General features: G+C 34.3%; 1 protein-coding gene across 1 annotated transcript in view; it reads left to right on the forward strand.

Moving 5' to 3' along the window:
• The window catches only part of si (sucrase-isomaltase (alpha-glucosidase)), a 191,640-nt gene that overhangs the window by 69,627 nt on the left and 96,646 nt on the right, over positions 1-25,367 (forward strand). The window contains exons 16-23 of the mRNA XM_039756899.1: positions 1,606-1,777; positions 3,201-3,317; positions 4,252-4,406; positions 5,010-5,094; positions 13,215-13,271; positions 15,892-16,016; positions 22,667-22,755; positions 23,131-23,180. Coding sequence (XP_039612833.1) covers positions 1,606-1,777; positions 3,201-3,317; positions 4,252-4,406; positions 5,010-5,094; positions 13,215-13,271; positions 15,892-16,016; positions 22,667-22,755; positions 23,131-23,180 — 850 coding nt within the window. The remainder of the gene's footprint in view (positions 1-1,605; positions 1,778-3,200; positions 3,318-4,251; positions 4,407-5,009; positions 5,095-13,214; positions 13,272-15,891; positions 16,017-22,666; positions 22,756-23,130; positions 23,181-25,367) is intronic.

Here is a 25,367-nt window from a genome sequence, read left to right on the forward strand (position 1 = left end):
CCCTGTGAATACTTTCCAGATGCACTGTATATTCTAGAAACACAGTTGCCACCAAGTGCAGTCTATGATGCCCACAAGATGTCCACAAAAACTGGTCAATTTTAGATCTCACTTGAAATCGCAAAATTCTCCAGATCCTTTTCTCTACATCCTTATTTATGGCTAGATGAGCTCAAATCATAGAACTTAAATATTGTCAAGCAATATGTGCATTTCCTTATTTGGTAAAAGAAATAAAGCACAAGCCAAAACAGAAAAACATAAGCAATAAACGAATAAGACAGATGATGGTAGCCATCTTTATTACATGTTCATTAGAAAATATGTTTTGTAAAGCAAATGCACGGCACCGTGTCACATACAGACTTTCAAATCTGTTCTCAAGGTCACCATTAACCAATTGCAATGATGCCATAGGTAGCTTTAGGACAAACAGAATGATTGATGATAAGTGAAGTAGACAGAAAGTGGTTATTATTACAGTACATGAACTGATTCATCATGTGCCTGAAAAATTAATAATTCAGTATAGTTACAACATAAAATCTGGAGGTTTAACCAATATACATTTCTATCTAAAATACTGCAGTGATCATTACTGTACATAATTTTTATAATGCTGGAGCAGAAACTAAAGAGGTAAGTAAGAAATCTGCTCAGTGAATTGACCTCTGATATTTTCTTTTTAAAGCCATGCATTCTTTTCAATAAAGCTACTCTTATGAAAGTTATCAATATTAAAGAAGATTGGTGATTGCTTTACTGGAAATGTCCTTCCTATTTCTATGAATATGTCATGACTAGCATACAAGATGCTGCTGAGAAAAGTAAAACAACTTTGTACTGCATCCTTTTTCTAGATGATGTTATGCAGATCCATGGATTACCAAAAGTATTTCAATTTATTTGTTTTATTTTAAATTTATGTAAAAAAAGCCTTAAGAAATCAGCTTGCACTGCTATGAAACAAGTTGTTTTAAGGTTGAATTATCCTAAGTTGCATATTTTCCTAAATGAACAGCTAGCAGAGTTTCAGTAATATACTCAAAGCATCAATTTAGCTGTTTTGCTCAAGAACATATATACTTTAAATTTCCCTCAGGATCAGTAAAGTATCTATCTATCTATCTATCTATCTATCTATCTATCTATCTATCTATCTATCTATCTATCTATCTATCTAGGGGACGATGCAGGGTTCAAAAGTGTGAATTAATTTAATTGGCATTGCAATGAAAGGCAGTATAAAAAGTAGTGGTCAGCACTAGTGCGTCAAAGGTTCTTGTCCCTAGCTTAGCTGTTGTCTATGAATTTTATACATTTTCACCATGTTAGTCTGCGTTTCCTCTGTGTAGTCCATTTCCCCCCATATTCCAAAGATGTGAATGCTAAGGTAGTTATCAACTCTCAGTTTGCCTATTAAAAGTAAATTTGAATGTGGTATGATAGTGCTCTGCAATGTGATGGAAATTTCTACTTTGCATCCAATGCTGTTTTGCACCAGTGTTCCTTTATTGAACTGTATAGATAAATGGAAATACAATGGTACACATATTTAATAGCACAGACTGATTTTTTTTTTTGTTTTGTTTTTTTTTTTGGCAGAGCTATAAGACGTGTTTTTCCAGGAAAAAGAAGCCTTATTCTCTCCAGGTCCTCATTTGCGGGATCAGGCAAACATTCTGGACACTGGTTAGGTGACAATGCAGCAAACTGGAATGATATCAAATGGGCGATTCCTGGAATGCTGGAATTTAACCTTTTCGGAATGCCTTATGTAAGTTCAGTTTATTATAGGTTAAATATTAATTAATTGTTTAAAAACAAAAGGAGAATGACCTTTAAAGCCAATGGTATCATATGTTGCCTTTCAAATTAACCTTTTATGAAATATTGAAAATGATATCAATGAATGTTATTGCTATATTCCAATATATGTTTATGTGACATTACTATAAGTTTTAAGTGGTGTGTTTCCCAAAATAGATGAGAAGGCTCCCAAGGCCTTCCCAAGGTCCATGTATACAGAGTGGAAATAATAAGGTACAAAATAATGCAACCAGAAGCAATTTTTGTTACCACATTGCAATTTTTAGCTTCCATCCATTTTCCAACCCGCTATATGCTAACTAGATAGATAGATAGATAGATAGATAGATAGATAGATAGATAGATAGATAGATAGATAGATAGATAGATAGATAGATACTTTATTAATCCCAAGGGGAAATTCACATAATCCAGCAGCAGTATACTGATACAAAGAAACAATATTAAATTAAATAGTAATAAAAATGAAAAAAATTGAAATAAAATTAATGTTAGCATTTACTCCCCCAGGTGGAATTGAAGAGTCGCATAGTGTGGGGGAGGAACGATCTCCTCAGTCTGTCAGTGGAGCAGGACAGTGACAAAAGACTGTCACTGAAGCTACTCCTCTGTCTGGAGATGACACTGTTAAGTGGATGCAGTGGATTATTCATGATCACAGGAGCCAATCCCAGCCAACAAAGGGCACAAGGCAGGAAACCAGCCTACCACAGGGGACGCACACACCAAGCACAATTTAGAATTGCCAATGAATCTTGGGGAGAACACCCAAGCCCCACGCAGGGTGGACCTGGGAAGTGAACCCAGATCTCTTAACTGTGAGGCAGCAGCACTACCCACTGCGCCACCGTGCCACCCTTCCATCCATCTAGTCACATTTATTATGATGTCTACAGTATTTAATGTGTAAAGTCATGCAGCAGATCATCCTTTTCTGTTTCTTATGTGTGACAACCATTCTTTGTCCAATCTGCAATGCTTTATTTCCTGGCTGAAACTCCACCCTAATGTTTAAAGTAACTTCTACAAGATTTTAAGAAAGTGATAAGCTTGAAATGTAATGTACTATATATGCACAGTGCTATTACTACTGCTATTGCACATGTAAAAGTGTAGCTAAAAACAGTTATTTTCTAAACTTGAAAAATATGCCATATAGTTGTCCCAGTTTAGATAAATGTAAATATGCATGTGGTTGTGCTTTATAATGTAATGATGTCCACTTCAAAAAAGGTTATTGCCCTTCATCCATTGTCCAAGGCACATGTGTCAGATGAAAATGTGAGAATATCAGAATATAGATTTCCAGAATGGTTTAACAGTGACACTACATTGTCTGATATTTATCTGTCCTTTTATCTTTCTTTTAGATTGGAGCAGACATTTGTGGATTTTTTGATGATACCACTGAAGAGTTGTGCAGGCGCTGGATGCAAGTTGGAGCATTTTATCCATATGCAAGAAATCACAATGCAGAAGGATATAAAGTTAGTTATTCTTGCTAAGATGGAAAAACCTTACCGTTTAAATATTATGGCAATGTGTAATGGAAACCATGCAATATGGATGAGATATATCGGGCTCTTAAATAGCTGGAATTTATCCATCCAATCCATTATCAGTGATTACTTATTCTTGTAAAGAAGACATCCTGGAGGACTAGATAGATTGATGAATCTAAATTGCTCATGAGTTTATGTATGAGTATCACCAGCGTTGGTCTGGCACCCCATCTAGTGTTGCGTTATTTAAGCTGTATGCCAGGATTAGTCTTAAAGAACACCAACTCAATGTAACCTCAAGCTCTCAAACCTGAAAGAGGTTGGTGAACATGTTCAAAATAATGTCGAACTATAATATCAGAAAATGAAAACATCTAAAAAGTGTGGGTAATTACTTTTAAAATTTGATGCTAGAAAATGTGTTAATGATTGTGTAAGAACTGGTATCAGTCATTCTGAGCACATTTCTGTTTCTTTAATACAAATTATGTTTAATGATGTGCTTAGAAAAAAAAATCATTACATCTTTTCAAGAAATTCTGCATGCGACCATGATAAAGTGTGAATCATATTTGTAATTCTGATAACTGCTTTACCATTACCAAATCTAAATCAATTAAACCATGAAAGGGAATGGCCTCTACATAATAATACTAGCAGAGGTATTTCAGAAGACAAGTGGCACTATCAGTTGTTGCCAATATTATAGTTTACTGCTGTCATTGCTGTTCTTATTGTTACCTATATCAACATGTGACTCAAAAACGCTGGAACAAAAGTTTGCGGCATGCATAGCCTCTTCATTTTCCAAGTGTGCAGAATGACCTTTTGATTTTCAAAATCTAATTTTGTCTAATAAAATATTAATGATCAAATATTAAGTATTAAAAATTCTCTATTTGCTGTGTGTTTATGACAGCCTCAAGATCCTGCTTATTTTGGTGCAGATTCTCTTTTAGTGAAGACATCTATAAACTACCTTAACATTCGCTACACTCTGCTGCCATATCTCTACACCCTCTTCTATCAGGCCCATGTGAAAGGGTCCACAGTTGTACGACCAATGATGCATGAGTAAGTTGTTATAATAGTTCAGGTTATGTTTACATTTTTTACTTTTTATTTTTACTGTTTAGAAAACAATTTAGAGAACATTTAAAGAGACCATGATGAAAGAAATGATATTACTGCAGGACTATCTACTTATCTTTATATACTTTCTGAGAAGTCATCTTGTATTTATGTGCTGAGGAGTTCCACCAAAAGACAACAATATAACTCTAAACCTCCTTGACAAAGAGGCACAAGAGAGTGTGACCCAATGTAAGATGTTCTTGCTTAGAATTCAAACCCAGAGCAACAGATAATCTGCAGCAAAATGAAATCTCATAGATTAGAAAATGGCCTGTGCTGTTATGTTTGTCCATTGTTGTCCTAAAGGTCACTGGTAACAGTTAGCTGAATACCTCATGTATACTGTGCACTTCTCCTCAAGTACCCAAGACTAACCTTCCAGCTGCTCCATAAAGTTCATTCAAGGGTGTTCTATAAGCCTTGTCCAAGTTATTGCTTTGTTTTACTGAAAATAATTTATTCTTTTTGCTATTATAATTAAAAGCTTTCCATGTTGAATACATTCATTGCTAAAGTAAGATTTTTACTTTTTTTTTTTAACAGGTTTCCCAAAGACAACATGACATGGAATGTTGATCGGCAGTTTATGTGGGGATCTGGTCTCCTTATCACCCCAGTCCTGGATCCTGTAAGATGACTTTTAAAATACTGTAATACAAGTTTATTTTCAGATTTTCATTTAAATGTAAATGAGGACTTACTGTAAAATGTGATTCAGTAGAATAACATACTGCTTCTGGATTTTAAGTTATTAAAAGTGGGCACAGTACAGTTTCAATTAGTGGAGCCAAGACCAGACTTATGAAAGCTGCAGTGGATTGAGGTTTCTATTGCAACTAATCTCTTAAACAGAAATGAATTCACTTTTCCAAGTGAACTGCTAGTTTAATTAGTATCTTGTGTTCCAGATTCTGCAAAATGCAATTTATCAAAGCTCTCACTATTGTGAGGATTATTGCACTGCAGTCAGTATCATCTCTTTTTTTTCTTAATATTCTACTTTCATTTACTTTTAACATATAGTATGTTTAAAACTAAGGTTCTGTCCAGTTACCCAGCTCATATTTTTCATTCTTATTTCTTTTTTTGTATATTGATTATATGCTTTTGCTGAAGGAGACTTAAGAATAGTACACATTAAATTGCTTTGAGTCATACAGTCAGATTTAGGAAGGGGCTGAGCTGACAACTTGTGGCTTAAAGTCCAATGGCCCAGCCTTTATATCACATTGTCTAGTTTTAGCATCTCTTCAACAATAAAGTTGAATAAATAAATATTTTTGACAGCTTTTTAACTGCACATTTTTAATTCATACCACCTCATAGTGTTTAGGCCATATTTCATTTATAATCTCAAGTTATACCATGATTCTAGGGTTACCACCCATTCCTTGTTTTATAGAATCATTTCGTGTTTAAAAATGACATGTTGCACTTCTTAACAAATCAATACTGAATGATATTTGTTCCATATTTCATACATGACTTAGTTTATGAAAATGATCTATAATACAGCTATATTCATTTTTTTCTTAAGAAAACATATTAAGGTATGTTAGCTAAATAAATAAATTAGGAAGCAATATGAGCTCTTTATCACTCTGCTTTGCCTGTGTCATGTTTGTTGTGTGCCAATGGCTGTTAGTTAGTTGGGCTGTTAGTTAGTTAGGCTGTTAATGGCAGTTAGTTAGTGCTAGTGTGTTAGAGAATGGCTTCTGCTTCTAATGTGAATCCAGGACCTGCCACAAAATAGAGGTGTTTACAGCATTATTGCCTGTATTGTGAAAGCCATTATCCATGGCTTGAATCCATTACAGAGATACCTAAAGAGCACACTGTAAATTGTGACATAGAGCATTTTCTGTTGCACATGTTGGTGTATGTGATGTCAAGAAGCTGGCTAATGGAAAGAAGTGTTGCACAATTACTCCTGCCTCACAAATCACCCCAGACATGGTAATGATGCAACAGTGATATTTTGAATTTACTAATTTGATTAATAATAACTGTTAATGATAACTAAATAATAATTCAGACAGAACTACATATAACCAATATCATGGATAGCACAGAGTTGGGTAATAATATTAGCTAATAGGAAAAACATCCTCTTGAGTTCTAATAATAAAAAGATATATATAAAGTAGTAGCCTATTACTTATGATTATTGATATTATAGGTGACAGCAGCTGAGGTGGCATATATTTACCACACAGTGAAGCACGATCAAAGTTATAATAACATAGATTGTGCTCTGAATTTAAACCTTTAAAGCAACTTTAAATATATATGGAAAAGGAAAGACTAAAGACAGATGTTGCTGCAAGCTGAAACTATTGCAGCAATATTTTAGGAGCTATGTGTTTTTTTAATGTTGTCAATGAATATAGTTTGCACTTAAAACACTAACGTTTGCACTTACTATTGGTGGTATGGTTGCACCAATGTATTTATTGCTATGTCTACGGTGAAACTGTTGTCAATAACTGTAGTGAATGCATTTTGCATAGACAATCATTTTTGGAAAAAACAAATTCTTCATTCCCCCCTTCGAAACTTCCACCATTGCCCTAGGGTGCTCCTAATTTTTGTTTAGGATAAGTGCCAACTCTACACGATTCCCAATGTCTTTTCACTGTACTGTTATTAACGAGCAAGTTGAAACTACCCTGGCCATGTTCCTCTATTCCTTGTTGTAGGGATAGGCTTCAGAACCTCATGAGCATAAATAAGGGAAATAAGTAAAAAATAATGGAACGAGAATATATTTGTATTGCATAATGACATTTTATACCTATAAACTCATCCATTTATTTATAGCCTGCTTAGTCCAATTCAAAACTGTGAAAAACCAGTCTGTTATGGTGCTGTAAAGCACAAGGGAAGGAGAAGCTACCCAGATGTAAAGTCAGTCAATTGCAAGTCAGCTACTCATCAGAATAAAATAAAAAAGCAGGTATAATATGAAATATAAGATCAAATTCAGTAATATATGTATATTGTGACCAGACCTGTGCGCTCCAGCTGCCCAAACCCGTCACAAGCAGACACAAGGCACAAGTTTTAATCACAGTGCACATTTTATTCATGTGGGGAAGCGCTCTCCCTCACTCCCCACAGCAGCACATTATAGTTAAGTGCCAATGGCACAACACAACACATTACCTTTCTTCTTCTGTTTCATCCCTCTCTGTCTCTCTCTTCACCCCCACTCCTCTTCCAGCAATCTTTGTCTACCTCCCTCCCTACTCTGGCTCCCAGTGTAGAGGCGGCTGGCTCAGTTTATAGAGCTACAGGTTTTCTGTGATCTGCTTCGGGTAGCAATTCCAGGTGTGGCAGAAGTTCTGATACAAAAGGCTCAGACCTGACAGAGCCCACAACACCTAACAGGGCTGCTTCAAACTTCAACTCCCATGGAGCCCTGTGGGAATCGTAGTAATCGCTGTAACCTGGGGGGGTGCCATCTAACACTCCGGGGGTGGTAGTGCCCTGAATATGATCTTTCCCACACTCCTTCCACTATATAGGGGTTCTGGCTGGGCAAGGGCTTATCTGCAATAATATATATATATATATATATATATATATATATATATATATATATATATATATATATGTGTGTGTGTGTGTGTGTGTGTGTGCGTGTGTGTGTGTGTGTAAAAAAATACATCCTTCCCTTCTAGTACAGCATATAAGATGAAGACGAAGAAAAAATTACACAAAATAAATTTTCTTTTAATCTTTTTATATTGACTAACACTTCATAAAATAATAAGTTGAAGGAAGCTTCTAGCTAAACACGATGCAGTAGTATGGTTTTTACCACTCTGAGAGTGCTGGAGGCATTGTCCTAGGTACTACAAAGTGCAAAAAACAATTATTACATGATTAAATGATTGGATACAGTAAGCAAATCATTGGTTTACAGAATTCAGCCTCTCAGAAACCACAGGATCTCTCACAAGTGTGATTAGTTTTAAGTAATTATGAAAATATTTTGTAGTAATATGTGGAATAAACACTCTTAACAGACAAGCATAAGTTTTTCACAACAAACTGAACAGTGTTTACCAAGCTTTCTAAACACAAATAACACTTTGAACCCATTTAAAAGCAACATCCACAAAGTGTTATTACTTTTTGTAGATGGAGAAATGTATAAACCATCAATTTAGGAAATAAAATCATGTTTTTGGAGTTTAGGAAAAGGCAGCATAAGCCTTTGACTTCAAAATTAGAAACAAAAAAAATAAAAAAACAAATACTGGTTCTTGAGGCACTGCTTTAATCAATATATGTCAAAGTTCTATTTTTACATTACACCAGGCATTTTTAATGATAACGTGAAGAGTTAAATAAAATTAGCATCTTACTTGATTTACAAATGTAATGCATGATTATACTTTTTAGCTATTATAAAAAAGAAAAACTGCCAGTTTGAAAAGGTATTGGTAACGGGACCTTTTATTAAGATTTTCAGTTAATGAAAGTAAGGATTTAATAAAATGTACTCTTACCAGCAATTGCTTCAAATTTCTGTATTTTCTTTAAATGTTTGAATAATTCTTTTCATTTTAAATATCCGTTTATGTTGTCTGGGGTTTTGTCTGGTTTTATGTCTTGTTTGACATTTTTTGCTGCAAATTTAAGCTTTGGTTGTAATAGATCTCTGTCTAGAATGTAGTGGACATATGAAACAATGTAGATTACTGATGCAAAAGTCCTAGCTAAGCAAAATAATATTTTAATTAGGGACATTATCTAGTGGCTAAGAATTATGGTACATTGCAAATTGAAAAGCCATTGGGAACAGGACCTTTTATTAAGATTTTCGTTTAGTGAAACTAAGTAAGGATTCAATAAAATATACTCTTCCTCAATCTGTGTAAAATATGCTTTAATTCTAATTCTAAAATGTGGATCACTCATATCTTTCTCATCTCAGAATATCCTAAATGTATCCTGATCAAGGCCCTACTAATAAGAGTTTTTTCAGGTTCCATGCTTCACTTGGACTTGGATGTTCTAAAAAAGTCCATTGGTTGTATCTTTTTCTTATTTATTAGATAATCATGAGATTACAATAATCCCTCTGGCAGCTTTGTTTTGGGAAACACCTAATGGGACATTACTGTTTAGTTAATAATCTGATAATCTGTTTTATTCTGCTCAGCCAAAAGAACCTTAACCAGTCTAACTGTCCTCAGAAAAACTGATCAAGATAAACCATTGCTGATTTTTTTGGATATATTAGTATCTCAGAATGATTATTTTACATTAAATACTTTCTCTCCTATCTAAATGAGTGTAGGGAGATATTATTGTACAATACAGTTTATTGATCTAAAATTTATTAATTGTATTGATCTTGAAGTCAATGCTTTAATTAAAGAGAAAAAAAATATAAGAGACATTTTGAACAAATTACCAAAGCTGGTATATTGTTTGCAATGGAATGTGAGCCTTTCATAGTCTTACATTTTTAAAAAACGGGGTACCGATTTAAAATATTTTTTAAAAGTAATAATTGTCTTCCAAAATCAATCAAGTTTTGAGTAAAATAATGTGTTTATAAGAATTACTTATGAATGCTTTGAAATCAGTTTTTTTTTTTTTGCAGCGCCCCTGACTCACCAGTATGAGGAAAACCCCACATGCTGTATACTGTTTGCATAATTTTTGGGCTTTTTGGAGTTCCATTCTAGACCCTACCCCACAAAAAATGCAATTTTGGATCTTAATTTGTGCAGAAAATTAAACACTTATGATAAAGATTAAATGTATCTAGCAGTGGGTACATGGTCCCTGAGAATATATGTTCTTTTAGAAACTGCAGCTTTATACACAGTGTGTATATATATATATATATATATATTGCAGAATACCAGGGTGTGCAGCCGCCTTAAACCCGAACACAGACAGGCGCAGAGATGCAGGTCCAAGGCAACACATGTTTTTTTCTTGTGGGGCAGCGATTTTCCCTTGTTCCCCACCTCACATAATGCTCAGTCCCTTCTTCTTCTTCATTGTCATCATCTTCTTCTTCTTCCTTCTTTCTTGCCTTCTTTCTCTGCCGCCTCCACTCCTCTCCCAGCAAGCTTCGTCCACCTCCTCCCAACTCTGCCTCCCAGACTGGAGTGAGGTGGCTCCTTTTATTCAGCACCTACAAGTACTCCAGGTGGTTCATCAGGATTACCTGAAATCCATCATATGGCTCTGCAGATGTATGAAAGAATAAAAATAACTCTCAAGAAAGTGTACACTTAGCTTCTTTTAATGTTGGCTTACATTTTAAATAGTAATCAGTCGATGGAAGCTCCTGGCAAAGCACAATGCAATATTGGTATTCCTAGGAATTGTCTTTGACCACTTGGAGAGTGCTAGAGGCATTGTCCTAAGAATATTTAAACTTTAAGCATTCAAAATGAAGCACACATATTAATATTTGAAATATTTGACACAGCTATTTACTACTTCTACCTTATGGAATAAATTAATAGATTTCTTATAAAAACTCAGAATTACGGAGGCTTATACTACTTCAGACTTTTTTTCATTGCAGCGACCTTAACACATGAATGAACTGGTAGCAAAAGATGCTTTTACCTTGTCAGTCATAAAACTAAAGCAGTGGTGTCACTTAGAGTTAGTGTCACCCATTGTGGATGAAGACCTCCACATGTCCCTGAGTAACTTGGTGAATAGCGCTCCGTAACAGAGAGTTGTTCATACTTTACACAATACAGTGCGTGGACACCCGGTCGTATAATGCAGCGTGGTCATTCTCACTACTGAAGGCTTGCAGACTCTCAATCGTTTCATCAAGCTTACCCCTTCTGATAATGTCAACCGGTGCAGTCCAGACTACATGTACCCCCGTAGTGGGGGTTATATGTATTTAATAGCATTGAGTTTGTAGGAGCATTATTTTAAGTATGAATGCAAAGCAAAAGGTTGAACTGAAAATAAAGTCAATGTTCAACAACATTATATTGATGTACGTATCAGTTCCTTGAAGCTAATTATCATCCAGATAACTCAGACAGACTCAAAAATTAGACAGAAAGGCTTCCATAATGGATGGATGAGCACAGTAAGAGTGGATAGGTCATAGAATGAACGGCACCAACTTTGAACTTACAGTCACAATTTTAGCCCTACAGATCAGAAGCGTTCATGTGAGAACATGCTTTATCAGTTAGCGTTGAAGGTATTAGAACATAATGGTTTAAGTAATGTAAAAATGTATTTAAAATGAACCGCTATTTTGTATGCAATACAAGAAATCATTTATTTCACTCTAACACATAATTTTGCAAATGTAAAATGCATAGGCTTACTGAGATAATAATACAGCAAAAAGTATGTAACTTCATTGTACTGTACATGCATTAACATTAAAGGTACATATGGAAAAAAACTTTCAAGTGAAATTTTAACAGACAAAAAAGTATCGAAAGCCATTATTAAGATCAAAAAGTCCCTTTCACAATCATGCCCATATTTATTTATTAAGAATTATTTTTTAAATATTAACTTTTTACTATTAATTGTGATATAATGCATTTGCTTTATTTTATTGGAATGAACCACATTTTCAATTTTATTTAGCAATAACCTATAAAAATAATTAAAAACTTTCTTGTTTTTTTTATTTTTTGATTAGTTTGTATTCTGTCAGCTTTATTATAATTCATTTGTTCATTATTATATTCATTCATTTAAACTACAAAGAAATAGCTCTTGTGCGTATAAAGGAAAAGTTTCCAATTTATTCTGTGTGTTTTATTCCAAGTTCAGGGTGAGGTCTGTATTCGAAAGTTATATAAACCATAGCAAATCTATTCTAATTAAGAAGCCCTAAAGAGACAGGTCAGGCAATCATGGTCTCTTTTTTCCCTTTTTTGTGTAAAAGTAAAACTAACCATTCTTTGATGGCCACTAAGGCTTACATTAGAAAATAATTAGGTGAATTTAAATGAGGCTTACTCTCACATTCTTGTTATCTAAACTAGAGCCTGGTGAGATTTCCTTAGCCAATCTTGTAAGATAAGATCAAGGTTTACAGTTCTCTGATCTTTTGTTAGATCTTGGATTTCATTAACTTTACTGGCTAAAATCTTGCATAGAAAAAATGTTCTGTACATGACCATAACTATTGCCATTGGCAGTAAAGATTTCATAATATCCAACAGCAAATGTCAAACACCATTTTGCAAAGCAATATATATATATATATAAAAGGCAGTTTTAATTGCAAACCTGCTTGAAAATGAGGAGAAAAACAACGCTGTAAGGAAAATAATGACAGTGCTATTGTGTAAATTATACACTCACCTACTGTACTTTGGTGAAAGACCAATTTGAATATACAGCGTAATGCATTATAATATAATATAATATGTGGTGTTAAACTTACACTTGCCACATTTTTTCACAAAGCAGAATGTTATGTGCTTGGCCTTTGGAGGCTGATATAAGCAGAATGTGAAAAAATTATATTGTCTTAAAGGCAAACATTTATTTGAAGAAATCAGTCATTGCTTTCTCACATTAGCATGTTCTAAAAAGAGAGCCATAAAGTATCTGAAAATTATTCATAATGATGTTAAGGCAGTATTTAACATGCATTAATTTTTACAGTTATCTTTAAATATGTTTTAAATCTTATTTTTAGAAAAATGTACTGGATGTTTTCTGTGTAATTTAACCATATTCTTTTTGTGCATTTTCTTTCACATTTTCTAGGGTACAGACACTGTAACAGCCTATATTCCGGATGCAGTGTGGTACGAATATGAAACGGTAAGGCTTGAATTTCAAAATTAAATAAAGTGATATTGATTCATTCTAAAATTTTAATAAAACATTTATTCAAACAATTTGATATATTGTTTACATGGTATCTATAGCCTGTACAGGGTTATGGCTGAGGATATTTATTAAGTCATCAAGTGGTGAAACCAAATGATACAGCGTAAGCTAATGCCTGCTTTTTGTATCTTTACTAGCCTATAGTGCAATATATTGTATGTGACACAATATTATTTTTATCTAACTGTATATGGATTATTTAAAGGCTCATACTGCTTGTCAAATGCAATATTATCAGTTAGTCAGTCATTTTCCAACCTGCTATATCCTAACACAGGGTCACAGGGGTCTGCTGGAGCCAATCCCAGCCAGCACAGGGCACAAGGCAGGAACAAATCCCAGACAGGGTGCCAGCCCACCGCAGGGCACACACACACCCAGTCACCAAGCACAATTTAGGATTGCCAATGCACCTAACCTGCATGTCTTTGGACTGTGGGAGAAAACCGGAACACCCGGGGAGAACATGCAAACTCCACGCAGGCAGGATCCGGGAAACAAACCCAGGTCTCCTTACTGCAAGGCAGCAGCGCTACCACTGCGCCACCCATTATCATTTAGTTCAAAATAAAAAAAAACTTACAAAATAAAATCATACAGTGTATATCAAGAATATTGGATAAACAAAAACATTATGGGCACGCAGTTGTCATACAAAAAGAACAAATGGTCTAAAGCACAGTAAGTGTGATTTACAAAATCTTTTCTTAAGCAGTCAGTAATAATATACAGAACAGATTCTACAGTCAAGTATTTAATACTACAGAGGATGTGGAAATGTGTACTTGGATTATACTGATGCTATTTCTCTCATCTGCTCTGTGTCTAAGTCAGTTGTTATCTGAGGTTTCTTTCATTTAGGAATTTAAAAATGCAGAAAATAATTATGCATGATGTACCCTAACGTAAGACCCTTCATCCTTGTTTTGAATAATGGAACTGGGAATACATTAGATGGCAAATCTTTCTAAAATTTAATCCTCCCTATATTTGATTTTTTATTGTGTTGGTTTTTAAGAGAATGGGTGGTTGTTGAATTGTAGTATTGAATGGTGAAATAATTGTCATGTTATTTTGTAACCCATATAATATACAGTATAATACTGTATAGTCCATTTCAAGGTGAGAATCATCTTGAACTGCTTTAGATATATTAAAAAGTACAAAGTTAAATATCTGTGTATTTAGAGGAGCAGCAGGTCAAAAGACTAGTGCAAAGTCTCACACCATAAAGGCGGGTAAAATATTAATAAGAGAGCAGATTAGATTAAATAACTAATTTGAATGTATTCTCTTAAATTGCATATTCTCATAAAAGATTTGTGGATTAGATAAACACCTCTTTAACAACTGGGGACAATTCACATTTTTCAGACTGAAAAGAAACAAAAAATAGTTTAACTTTGACTATCGATAAGCATGTTTTGATCTTTAATTGTTTTTGAGATGCTTCAGTAGTTTTTGCTGTATGAACTTGTTCTTTTAGAGTTTGAAATGAACTGTAGTTGTGCTTTAGTGTTGAATTGTCCCTGAGACAATTTTATATTTTAACATTAAGAACACGTGCCAAAATGCCTTTAAGAGAGTGTCCAAGCTGTTAGAACTACTTACCACTGCATGTTAGTTCTGTGAAAGTGTCAGGTCTGTGTGATAAAAAACATGCACTTAGTTACAATGCAACCATATCAGGAAGGGAAAAGTATACCGCAATCTCAAGAGATCAAAACATGGTGGAGTTTCTAGGTTTACTTTAGTTTGTTTAGCAGGTGCATCTTTACCAAACATTTCATAAATAATTAAATAACGAAGACAACTACAACTGTAGTGTTACATATCTGATGAAGGTAAAGGTGTCATTTACTGGAAGTGAAGGTTACACAGTATGGAACAAATTCAAAGGAAAACATAACAGAAAATACATGCTATTGAAAAAGCATTTTTTAAAGCACCGATTAATATCACATGAAAAGGTAACAAACAATCAAAGTAAACATGTCATGTATCCCAAATGTAATGAACTGTGAAAAAAAAGAGTTTTGAACATTTTTCAAAAACTGGATATTGGTTTAATAGTTTGGGTTCTGATAAGCGTGAACGGTGATGGTAGCTGCAACTGGAAACAAAATACCGGTAAGAAGGTTATGTAATGCAATGATTAGAGAGCATCACATGTAAGGCAGCTGAGAGAGATGGCTCTGATCTTTCCATTGCAAACAAGCTTTTAACATAGCATAATACCATATGCTAAATGTTTGTAATTTGATATTCTGATTGGTTGTTTTTGAATCGGTGGCTTGTTCATTTGTAATGACTATGAATTTTCAAAGAATGCTATATCAAACCAAATTATCATTGTTTAATGTTCAGGTAAATGATTAAGAGAGCTGCTATAAGTAAAAATGTTCTGTGAGCAAGATTTAAAATATGAGCACAATTACCAGAAATAATATATGTTTCATTTGCATTCCTTCTGACGGGATGTCTTTCATATCATTGGTACTGTATGGCTGGCGTTTACTAGAGCCTTCCTATATGTTTTCTTTCGAAACAGGACATTAGGATAACAGAGCGTAAACAAGAAACAAAGATGTTGCTTCCAGCTGACAAAATTGGACTTCACCTAAGAGGCGGTGTCATCTTTCCCACTCAAAAGCCAGCTGTCACTACTGTCTACAGGTAAAAAAACTCAATAACTGATATTAAAATTCATTATTCAACATGAAAAACTGAACTTCCCAGTAATGTTTTAAAATAGATCTGTTTCCTCTCTTTTATTTATGTAAAACTATTTGGATTAGATTTGGTATGGGAACAAGGAAGTCTTAGAGTAAAGGAGGGGAGACTTGGTGGCTTATCAGGTTTCAAATAAGCTCTTAATTTCTGAAAAATGCCCTGAATTAAAATAAGAACTTGATAAGTGACTAGTCTTTCATGAAGAGAGACACGAGGACAATATATGGAGAGGGTCTTTTACAATTCTTTGCTGATTTACACTATGCCTTCTTGAACTTTATAATAACTTTCTCATCACTCACTGCTTTAACAACAGCAATTTGTGCTGTTCAGTACATTATTCTCACTTTCAATTTGATCAGCAGCTCATAACTTTTATCTCGGCATGGCATGCTTCATCACTCACAGCAGCTCAACATTCACAGATTTGAATGTTTATAGTATTGTCTGTTTAAAGGAAATGAGCATACATGTGCTTCCTGGTAGGGTTTTAAAGAACACACAATTGCAATAAGAGGCTACTTTTATTTGTGTACTTGTTGTTGCTGTTGAAATTGTAGTTTTTAGTAGTGTTGTGATGTGTACTGGTACTAAAAAGTACCAAACTGTGCTGTTTTAAAAATTGTACTTTACCAGGATTATGTACAGTTTGATCATCCTACTACCTGCATTTTTATATTCCTGTGCACCTCATGCTCAGACAACCAAAGGGGACAAAGCTCTTTGAAGCAATACTCGCTACTAACATTGTGTGACGTGAGCAAGTCACTTCCCCTGCCTGTACTCCAAATGAAAAAACAAAAGAAGCGTACCCAGTTGTATTTCAAACGTTGTAAGTCAACTTGGATAAAGGCATCAGTAAGTAAATATAAATGTAAACTGTGCTCAAAACATCATTGTGCTTGAAAATCCAAAGATGATCTTGTCTGCAGACCTCATTTGAATCAATGTTTCTATTGCAGCATGCTCAAAAATCAAATAGGAGACAACATTGTAATATGTTTTTTATCAGTGCACTCAAAACTTCAAGTGAGGGACAATTTTCATATAAGCTATATGTATATATATATATAGCAGCACTTTTAAAACTCCAAGGGGAACGTTAGAGGGGCATATCATCCAGGAGACACAGGATTGAAGATATGGTGGAAGTACTTTCTTACGTGTTTCCCAGTTCCTGAGTCCTTTGAGCCTTTGAGCTTAGGACAGACCCTGGTGGAAACAGGGGAAAGTGAGGCAGTTGGGTTGCCTATGACCTGGGCAGCATGCGTGTGTGCAGGCAGGTTGGATGAAACAGCTGGGAGGGTAATGATGCAGGAGTTATCTGTTACTTGCTTTGATATTGTTTTGGAACTATTAACCTCTGAACAGTGAGATTTAAGAACAGAACCATATGTGATAAACTGCAATCAAATGAACGTATTAAGTGACATATTTTCTATGATTCTTGTTGGGTTTAGTGTTGGTTACTGTGATTATTATTATTAGTATCAGATTCAACTGTGAACAATCGTTTTTTTTTTTGTGAACCTAATATTTTATGTTGGTTTTTGTTTCTGTAAGGGACATTACGCAAGTAAGAATTTCATAGTACATAGTACATGTAACAATACAAAGACCTTGACCTGCTTCTTACTGGAAACACGTGAACCCCCTCATTTCAATACTGTTCCAAGAATGCTGACGCCAATCTAAACAACATAATATGCAAGCTAGAAACCAGCCACATACCGGGTTCCAGTTCTTTATAAACTGTCACTAACTCACACTCAATCACAGAGAAGGGGCCAGTCAGCCTAACATGCATATTTTTGGGATATGGGAGAAATATCATATACTGTTGAGTGTGGAACAGTATATTCGTTTTGGTCAATATTTATTAAAATCGTTTTCAAAATGTGATTTGGTGTACCAGCAATTACTCCAGATTTCTGTATTTTCTTTAAATTTTAAATAATTATTTTCATTTTAAATGTCAGTTTATGTTGTCTGGGGTTTTGTCTGGTTTTAAATCTTGCTTGACATTTTTTGTGGAAAATTTTGGTTGCAATAGATCCCTGTCTAGAATGTAGTGGGCATTTGAAACAATGTAGATTACTAATGCAAAAGCCCTAGCTAAGCAAAATAATATTTTAATTAGGGGTATTATCTAGTGGCTATGAATTATGGTACGTCGCAATGAAATTTAACTATCCATCTCTAGCAATATACCCACTTCTCATTTAAAATGAGTTATACAGTTTTTATACAGTTTGTACACAATATGGATTCATTTAGTCTTCTTTTTATGGAATATTTTTACCATGAGACAAATAATTTTGAGATCTTTTTATAGATTAATATTTTATATATTCATATATTTGCCACATTTGTTTAAAATTATCAAAGCAAATAAGGCCATGACACCATTGGTGGCCTATTTAAATATGATTTTTTTAACATGGATTTATTATTTTTTTATTTGCTAACTATTATGCTAAATGTTGATCACTTTAGAGCACAGTGAATTTTTTTAAGGTGTGTTTTCCATATATTTTGCTTGTTAAGCATATATACATTTTAGTTATTAACTCAATAGTATCTCTGCTTATGTAATTCCAAGGTCTTATATCAAAATTAATAACTCCTGCAACCTAGAAAAATGTAGCATGTGCAGTACAATTCAATTATATCACCCCCAAGGTGCTCTAATTAATCTGCAAGGACTGTTTCCCTTTTTAGCAATGCCAATATAAAAGCTAAAAATGGAATAATAAAACAAATCCATTGTTCTTTTAGCTAATTATGAAGCAGAAAGAATCAGTAGATTGAAATGTGTCAAAACCAAGCTATAAAACAAATTTCAGTATCTTAAACCTTTTTTTGGATGTTATGAAAAATTACAATAAAATAGAACACAAATAGTTTACATGATGATATTTTTGGAAAGCAGCTATATTGTGGCATGAAATGAGATTGCCCTGATTTTTTTCAAACTAAGGTATAAGAGGATTTCTAAATCACATGTGTTTCAGCCTATGTTGTGCCAGTTTACATATTAATTTGTTTATCTTCATAAAATGATTACTACAATATAATTTAAATTCAAAATAAATAGAATTTACTATTATAGAATCAGGATTGGCTCCAGTGGACCCCCGTGACCCTGTATTCGGATTCAGCGGGTTAGAAAATGGATGGATGGATTATAGAATCATAAATAATGTCAATTATTTCAAGCCTTGATTTTCCTCTCAAAGTTGTTATACCTTTTCTTGTCAGTTTTCAGACTGCAGGAATCTTGTGAAAAATAAATAAAAAATATTACTATAATTGAATTACACTTGTTTATTTACATATATAAATCAAAACATCTGCAAATAAAAGTTCACTTTTCCAACTTTGGAATAAGATGAAAAATGTTTCTATTGCAATATATGTATATTTTTTCTCTGTACTAAAATATAGTGTAGTAACTGGTTTGGTTTATCTGAAGTGAGTCTATACCCTTTAAAGTACATTACACTACTGTACACTACAGTAGTTTTTTATTATTCTTCGGAGAATCCTTCTATATAAAAGCGGTCGGGTGTCCTTCCGTCCCGTGAGTGCTATGCAGGCGCGGAGTTTCACACACGCTCCGTCCATTTTGCAATGCACGATGGGATTTGTAGTTTCGTTTTCAGGTAAAAGATGATTTTCTACTCCAGACTGTGCGATATCTTCTTCTTCTTTCTTACTATATAAAAGCGGTCGGGATTGTCCTTCCGTTCCGTGAGTGGAAAGCGTAGCGGTATTCCGCTTATCACAGACTTATTACTTGCAGCTTGTGGTACGAAGCGACATGATGTGAGCAGAGTTCTGGTGCTCCCATCATTCCCTTGCTTTTGTGCGCGATGCGCTGGAAAAATAGACAAAATTATGTCTCTGGAAATAATTAATGTTGATGGAGTACAAATGCCTCACCGCGTAGTAAATATCAGGGGGGTTCAAAAGGGCGACCTCAATATAGAAAAAAAGTAAAAATTTTATCACAAAAATAACAGAAACTACGAGTATTAAAGTAATACCGCTCAAATGCAATATAACCAAATTAATGAGTTTGTATAAAATGTCAAATTGATCTACATATTGAATTGCCTTAAGAAGTGGTCAACTTAAAAGTCGGTCGGCTTAAAAGGCGGGTCAGCCTAGTCTTATATATAAACGTCTACAAGGGGAAGTGTGTCTGTCCTCCCCAGAAGTGCAAGGCTACAGCATGAAGCTCAAAGAAATCGACTGTCGCCAAAATGAAACCTCTGAGAAAAGAGAAACTCACTTAGCTGCTAATACACAAGCGAGGCGAGCACATCGGCAAAACAAAACCTCTGAGGAGAGAGAAACTCGCTTAGCCGCTGACAGACAACAGAGACGAGCACATCAGCAAAGCGAAACCGCTGAGGAAAGAGAACCCCACAAAGCCGTTAATACACAACCGATCCAACTGATTGACTGAAGTGCCAGAATCCATGGTTTCTAGGAACCCAGGCTTTTTACCGCATGGGCTTACACAGCTCGTTGTTTAACTCTTTGAGGGCTGAACATTTTTTCCAAAAAAATCAGTTTTCTGAAAAGCACACAAAGCAATGGTTTCACACATAAATCAACCTAAAATGTCTGTGGCTACATGCTGTGGCTGCTGTTGGCACATGTTTGGCATCTCTGTGGCTGCGCAGGGGCACCACGATGGCCATCAGGAATGCACGGTGGACTGGCTGTCTTTGCACAGCAGGTGGACAGCGGTGGCAGTCACAGTGTGATGCAATACAGTTTGTACCTCTCGTCATCATAAGTGGTGGTCCTCCCAGGCGAATGCTACCATGGCGCATCAGCTACCCAAACGTGTTCAGCACTACAAGATCAGCTGGGAACTGATCGGCTGATGCTGGTACTTCACTTTCTTTTTCGATCTCCATCTCCTGATCACTTGCATCAAATTTCAAGTCTGACATGTCAGATTCTGATTCAGCGATAATACGTAAAACGTCCATGGAGTATTTTAATTTGCATATCAGCTTTAGTCACTCGCCAGATGTAGATGCCATTTTAGAAATTGTTTGCTCTTCGCTACTCACGCAGGGAATCTCTGTCAAATCAAAATGCTATTTAACTTTCCTTCTAGCAAGGAGAGACAAACTAAAACAGAAGGGCAAGGTTTGTCGCAGTTTACAGCCGATTACCGTCCTTTACCCGTGAATTTGGACAAAAGTCGACATCAGCCCTCAATGAGTTAATAAATTATTATATTTGGTTAAAACCTTCGAATGAAATTGACCAGTTATGTATAATTTTGTATGAACAATGAAATATTTGTGCCTCTCATATGTCTGCATACTTTGTGCCAAAGCTCTATCATCATCAGCTAGATAGTAAACGTCAATATATGAAAGCAACATTTGTCTTTTTTGTTTGGATCATAGAAAGAAAAAGTTGCTCACACACTATATTTGTTATTGACAAATGCAAATATTCAAAAAATCATATTTACTATGAGAAATCATACTTTAACCCTTACAACATCTTTGGGTCAAATTTGACCCAGTTTTCTTTTTGTACATGATGAAACTTTGTAACTTTTTCTTCATTTTTCTACGTTTCCCTAAAATGACAAACAGTAAAAACATTTAAATGTTACATATGTTATACAGCTTCTACAAAATCTTTAACTTGCAATGCCTTTTGGGTCAGTTTTGACTCCCTACTGACTTTACTAAATTTTACTATTTAGGGTAGCATGTTTGTTCCCCTCAAAAAATGTGAAGGCTTTTAGCAAAGTGACCTAATTTTCCAAAAAGCAAAAATGATTCCAAATGCTAGATTTGTGTGTGACTGCTACACATTTTGAACACTAGCATGTCTTTCGAGTCAAGTTTAACCCATTATTGACTTTATTGGGTTTTACTCTTCATTAATAGTAGATTGTTTGCTCACATCCTGAAAGTATTTTTTTAAGCTGGGTAACATGAAGGCTTTTAGTAAAATGCCCTAACATTAAATAGGCAAAAATGTTTCCACATGTGACATTTTTGTTGAACTACTAAACATTATAAAAACTCTCATGTCCTTTGGGTCAATTTTGACACACAATATACTTTAATGAATTTTACTCTTCATTTACAGTTTGTTTATAACATATACAAGCATCCTAAATAGCATCTTTTCAGCTCAGAAATGTGAAGGGCTTTAGTTAAGTGACTTAACTTTACAAAAAGCAAAATGATTTCTAAATATATTTTTGTACAGCAGCTTCACATAAAAAATTGCCATATGCTTTGGGTAATTTTTGACCCACCGTTGACTTGAATGGATTTTCAGAAGCATCTAATGTATTTGTTTGTTTATAACTGATGATAATATCCTAAATGTCATCAATTCTAAAAGTCAGGATCATCAGTATTATAGGTTAAGATGGTAAATCAATCCAAACTAGGTTTGGGGCGTAAGAGTTTATGTGCAAAGGCACTAAAATTAGTGTTGCAACTGAGGCAAGATGACCTGTAAGGCACAATAATAGGTCAGCATATGAGAACACTGTCAGAGTTAGGATAAATAAATACTGTTATCTTACTGTTCAGTCGTAGGAATCCACTGGGGCTTATCATAGCACTGGATGACAATGATGCTGCAAGTGGAGAATTCTTTTGGGATGATGGAGAATCCAGAGGTGTGTTGCTAATAAAATTAAATTCTACATTTTTGGTAATATGTTATTTTTTATATTATCACTTATTCCTGCAATATTATAAAGTTGAAAACTTAAATATTAATTAATGCATAAGACAATGAAAAAGTAATTTATTACAGGAGAATATATATTAACATTTGTTGTACTTTTAATCTTATAATTCAAGATATGTATGATATATTCATTAAACCCCTTGTATTTGTTATTCTAAGAGATAGATAGACAGACAGACATATAGATAGATCTTTGTGTATGTTTTTAATGAAACAAACACAAATACACAGTTTATAGAATTTAGGATTGGGGATACAGACTTGAATAAGCTTAAATTCATAAAGTTCTTTTGATTTTCAGATACAATAGAAAATGGCGTCTATATTCATTATCACTTCTTGTATGACTCTGTAAGTACAGAATACATTTTCATCATTTTTGTAACATATTTATTATAACTGGTTTATGTTAATATAGTTTATTTTTACGTAATAAATGAAAAAGCAAAGATATGAACAACGGCCACTTTAATGATTCACTAGTACTGTGTATTGCAGTACTGATTTACATAGCCCGATTTCATACAAACTGTAGTTTACAAAATTAAATAAAAGGAAGTTAATATAAAACATAAACAAACAAGATTAGAAAATAATGTTATACAGTATGTAATAAAGATAAGGTTGAATAGCCAGGAGGACAGAAAAAACATACAAACAAAAAAACATAGGCTGGAGAAAAAAACAAAATCTGCGGTGGTTCCAAGGCAAAAAGACTGCTCAGCCCTTCTGGGCATTCTACCTAACTTAGATGTTCTAAATCAGTCATGATTTTCAGGCTTCACATGGAAGAAATTGAAGATGATGGTGGTCATGTGGACATCGGGAACACCCACCATTCAATCCATAAACACAGGGCACAGGACATGGTACCTTGATCAGGTGGTGGTAGTGCAGATCGCCACCACAAAAGACCCGGAAAAGACAGCTGAGAATAGTACAGATTAGTATAGAGTTGCAGAACCCAGAGGAAAATGATAATTCAAAGCCCATATAGACTAACAGTAATGCAATAAAAATGTAGCTGCGAAAACATAATTTTAAAATAAAGGGTTTTTAGCAGTTTTTTAAAATAGTTCTACTGTATTAGCCTGGTGAATTTCTATTGGTAAAATATTCCAAATTTTAGCTGCATAACAGCAAAAAGCCACCTCACCACTCTTGGAATTATAAGCAGAACTTAATTAATTTATGACTTGGAGAGTAAGGGGGCAAACATTCCAAAATATTGGGGCGGGTGAGATGTTTTAAGGCTTTGTAAACCAGTAGTAGTATTTTAAAGTCAATTCTAAGTGACACAGGTAACCAATACAACAACACTCAGACTGGTGAAACATGTTCAGAATTTCTTTTTCTAGTTAAGATTCCGGCTGCTGCATTCTGCACTAACTGTAACCAACTGATGTCTTTCTTAAGTTGTCCTGTAAGGAGTGCATTACAGAAGTCTATTTGACTGACACACTGACAAAAGTGTGAACTAATTTTTCAGCATTTTGTAAAGTTATGAGGTCTAACTTTAGCTATATTCCTTAAGTGAAAAAATTCAGACCTAGTAATCTGATAAATATGTGATTTAAAATTTAGGTCAGAGTCAATAGTTACCCCTAAATTCTTTAACTCCAACTTGACTTTTAAACCTGAAGGACAAAGTTTATTTCTAAAACCCTTGCTATATCCATTTTTCATTAAGATTTCTGTTTTCCCCTCATTTAATTTGAGAAAGTTGATGCTTATCCATTTGGAAATACAAGTAAGATACAGGATCAAAGAGACAAGAGTGTCAGGGTCATCAGGTGCTATTGATAAATACAACTGTGTGTTGTCTGCATAGATGTGGTAGCTCACCATGTGCTTTGAGATAATCTGACCTAAAGGAAGCATATAGATCAAAAAGAACAATGTAATTTTTCAGCTCACTACAAAATACAACTGAAAGGGGAAAAATAGAATTTTCTCCAAAACTTGCCCTGAATCAAAGTACTATATGTAGTAGCCATAACCATTTCTGGTTTGCCCTATATATATTTTATATTTCCTGTTTATACCACTGAAAAACTTCCCCAGTTTTTTTTTCCTTCCTTTAGATTTTACAGTATGTCAAAACCTTTGGGGTTACACAGTAGTTTTTTTTTTTTAAATTAGACAATTAAGGCCTTAAAATTATGCGTATGCAGTACATACTGTCAGCAGTAAAAAATATTGTTAACAAGAGTGAAAATTTAGGATTAGGACTAATTTTCCTGGTTTCTGATTTTCTTCTCTAATTTATATGATTTCTTAGCATGGTCTCAGAGTTTATACATTACATTGATCTGAGTAGTCATCTTATTTATTCATGAAGTATAGGCATCCTAAATGGATTTTTTAAGACTCAGAGCATGCCTGTATAAAAGTAAAGGCTTCATTTTTCTATTGAAGTGTTTTCCAGCAGGTACCACATTCCTATGATGAGACTCCCAAATCATAGTCTCTAGCTTTTGACTTACAAAGAATTTATATTTTCATACAAAACTTAACTCTACAGATTTCTATACTAAT

This window comes from Polypterus senegalus, chromosome 1 (genome assembly GCF_016835505.1).
Source record: "Polypterus senegalus isolate Bchr_013 chromosome 1, ASM1683550v1, whole genome shotgun sequence".
NCBI lineage: Eukaryota > Metazoa > Chordata > Cladistia > Polypteriformes > Polypteridae > Polypterus > Polypterus senegalus.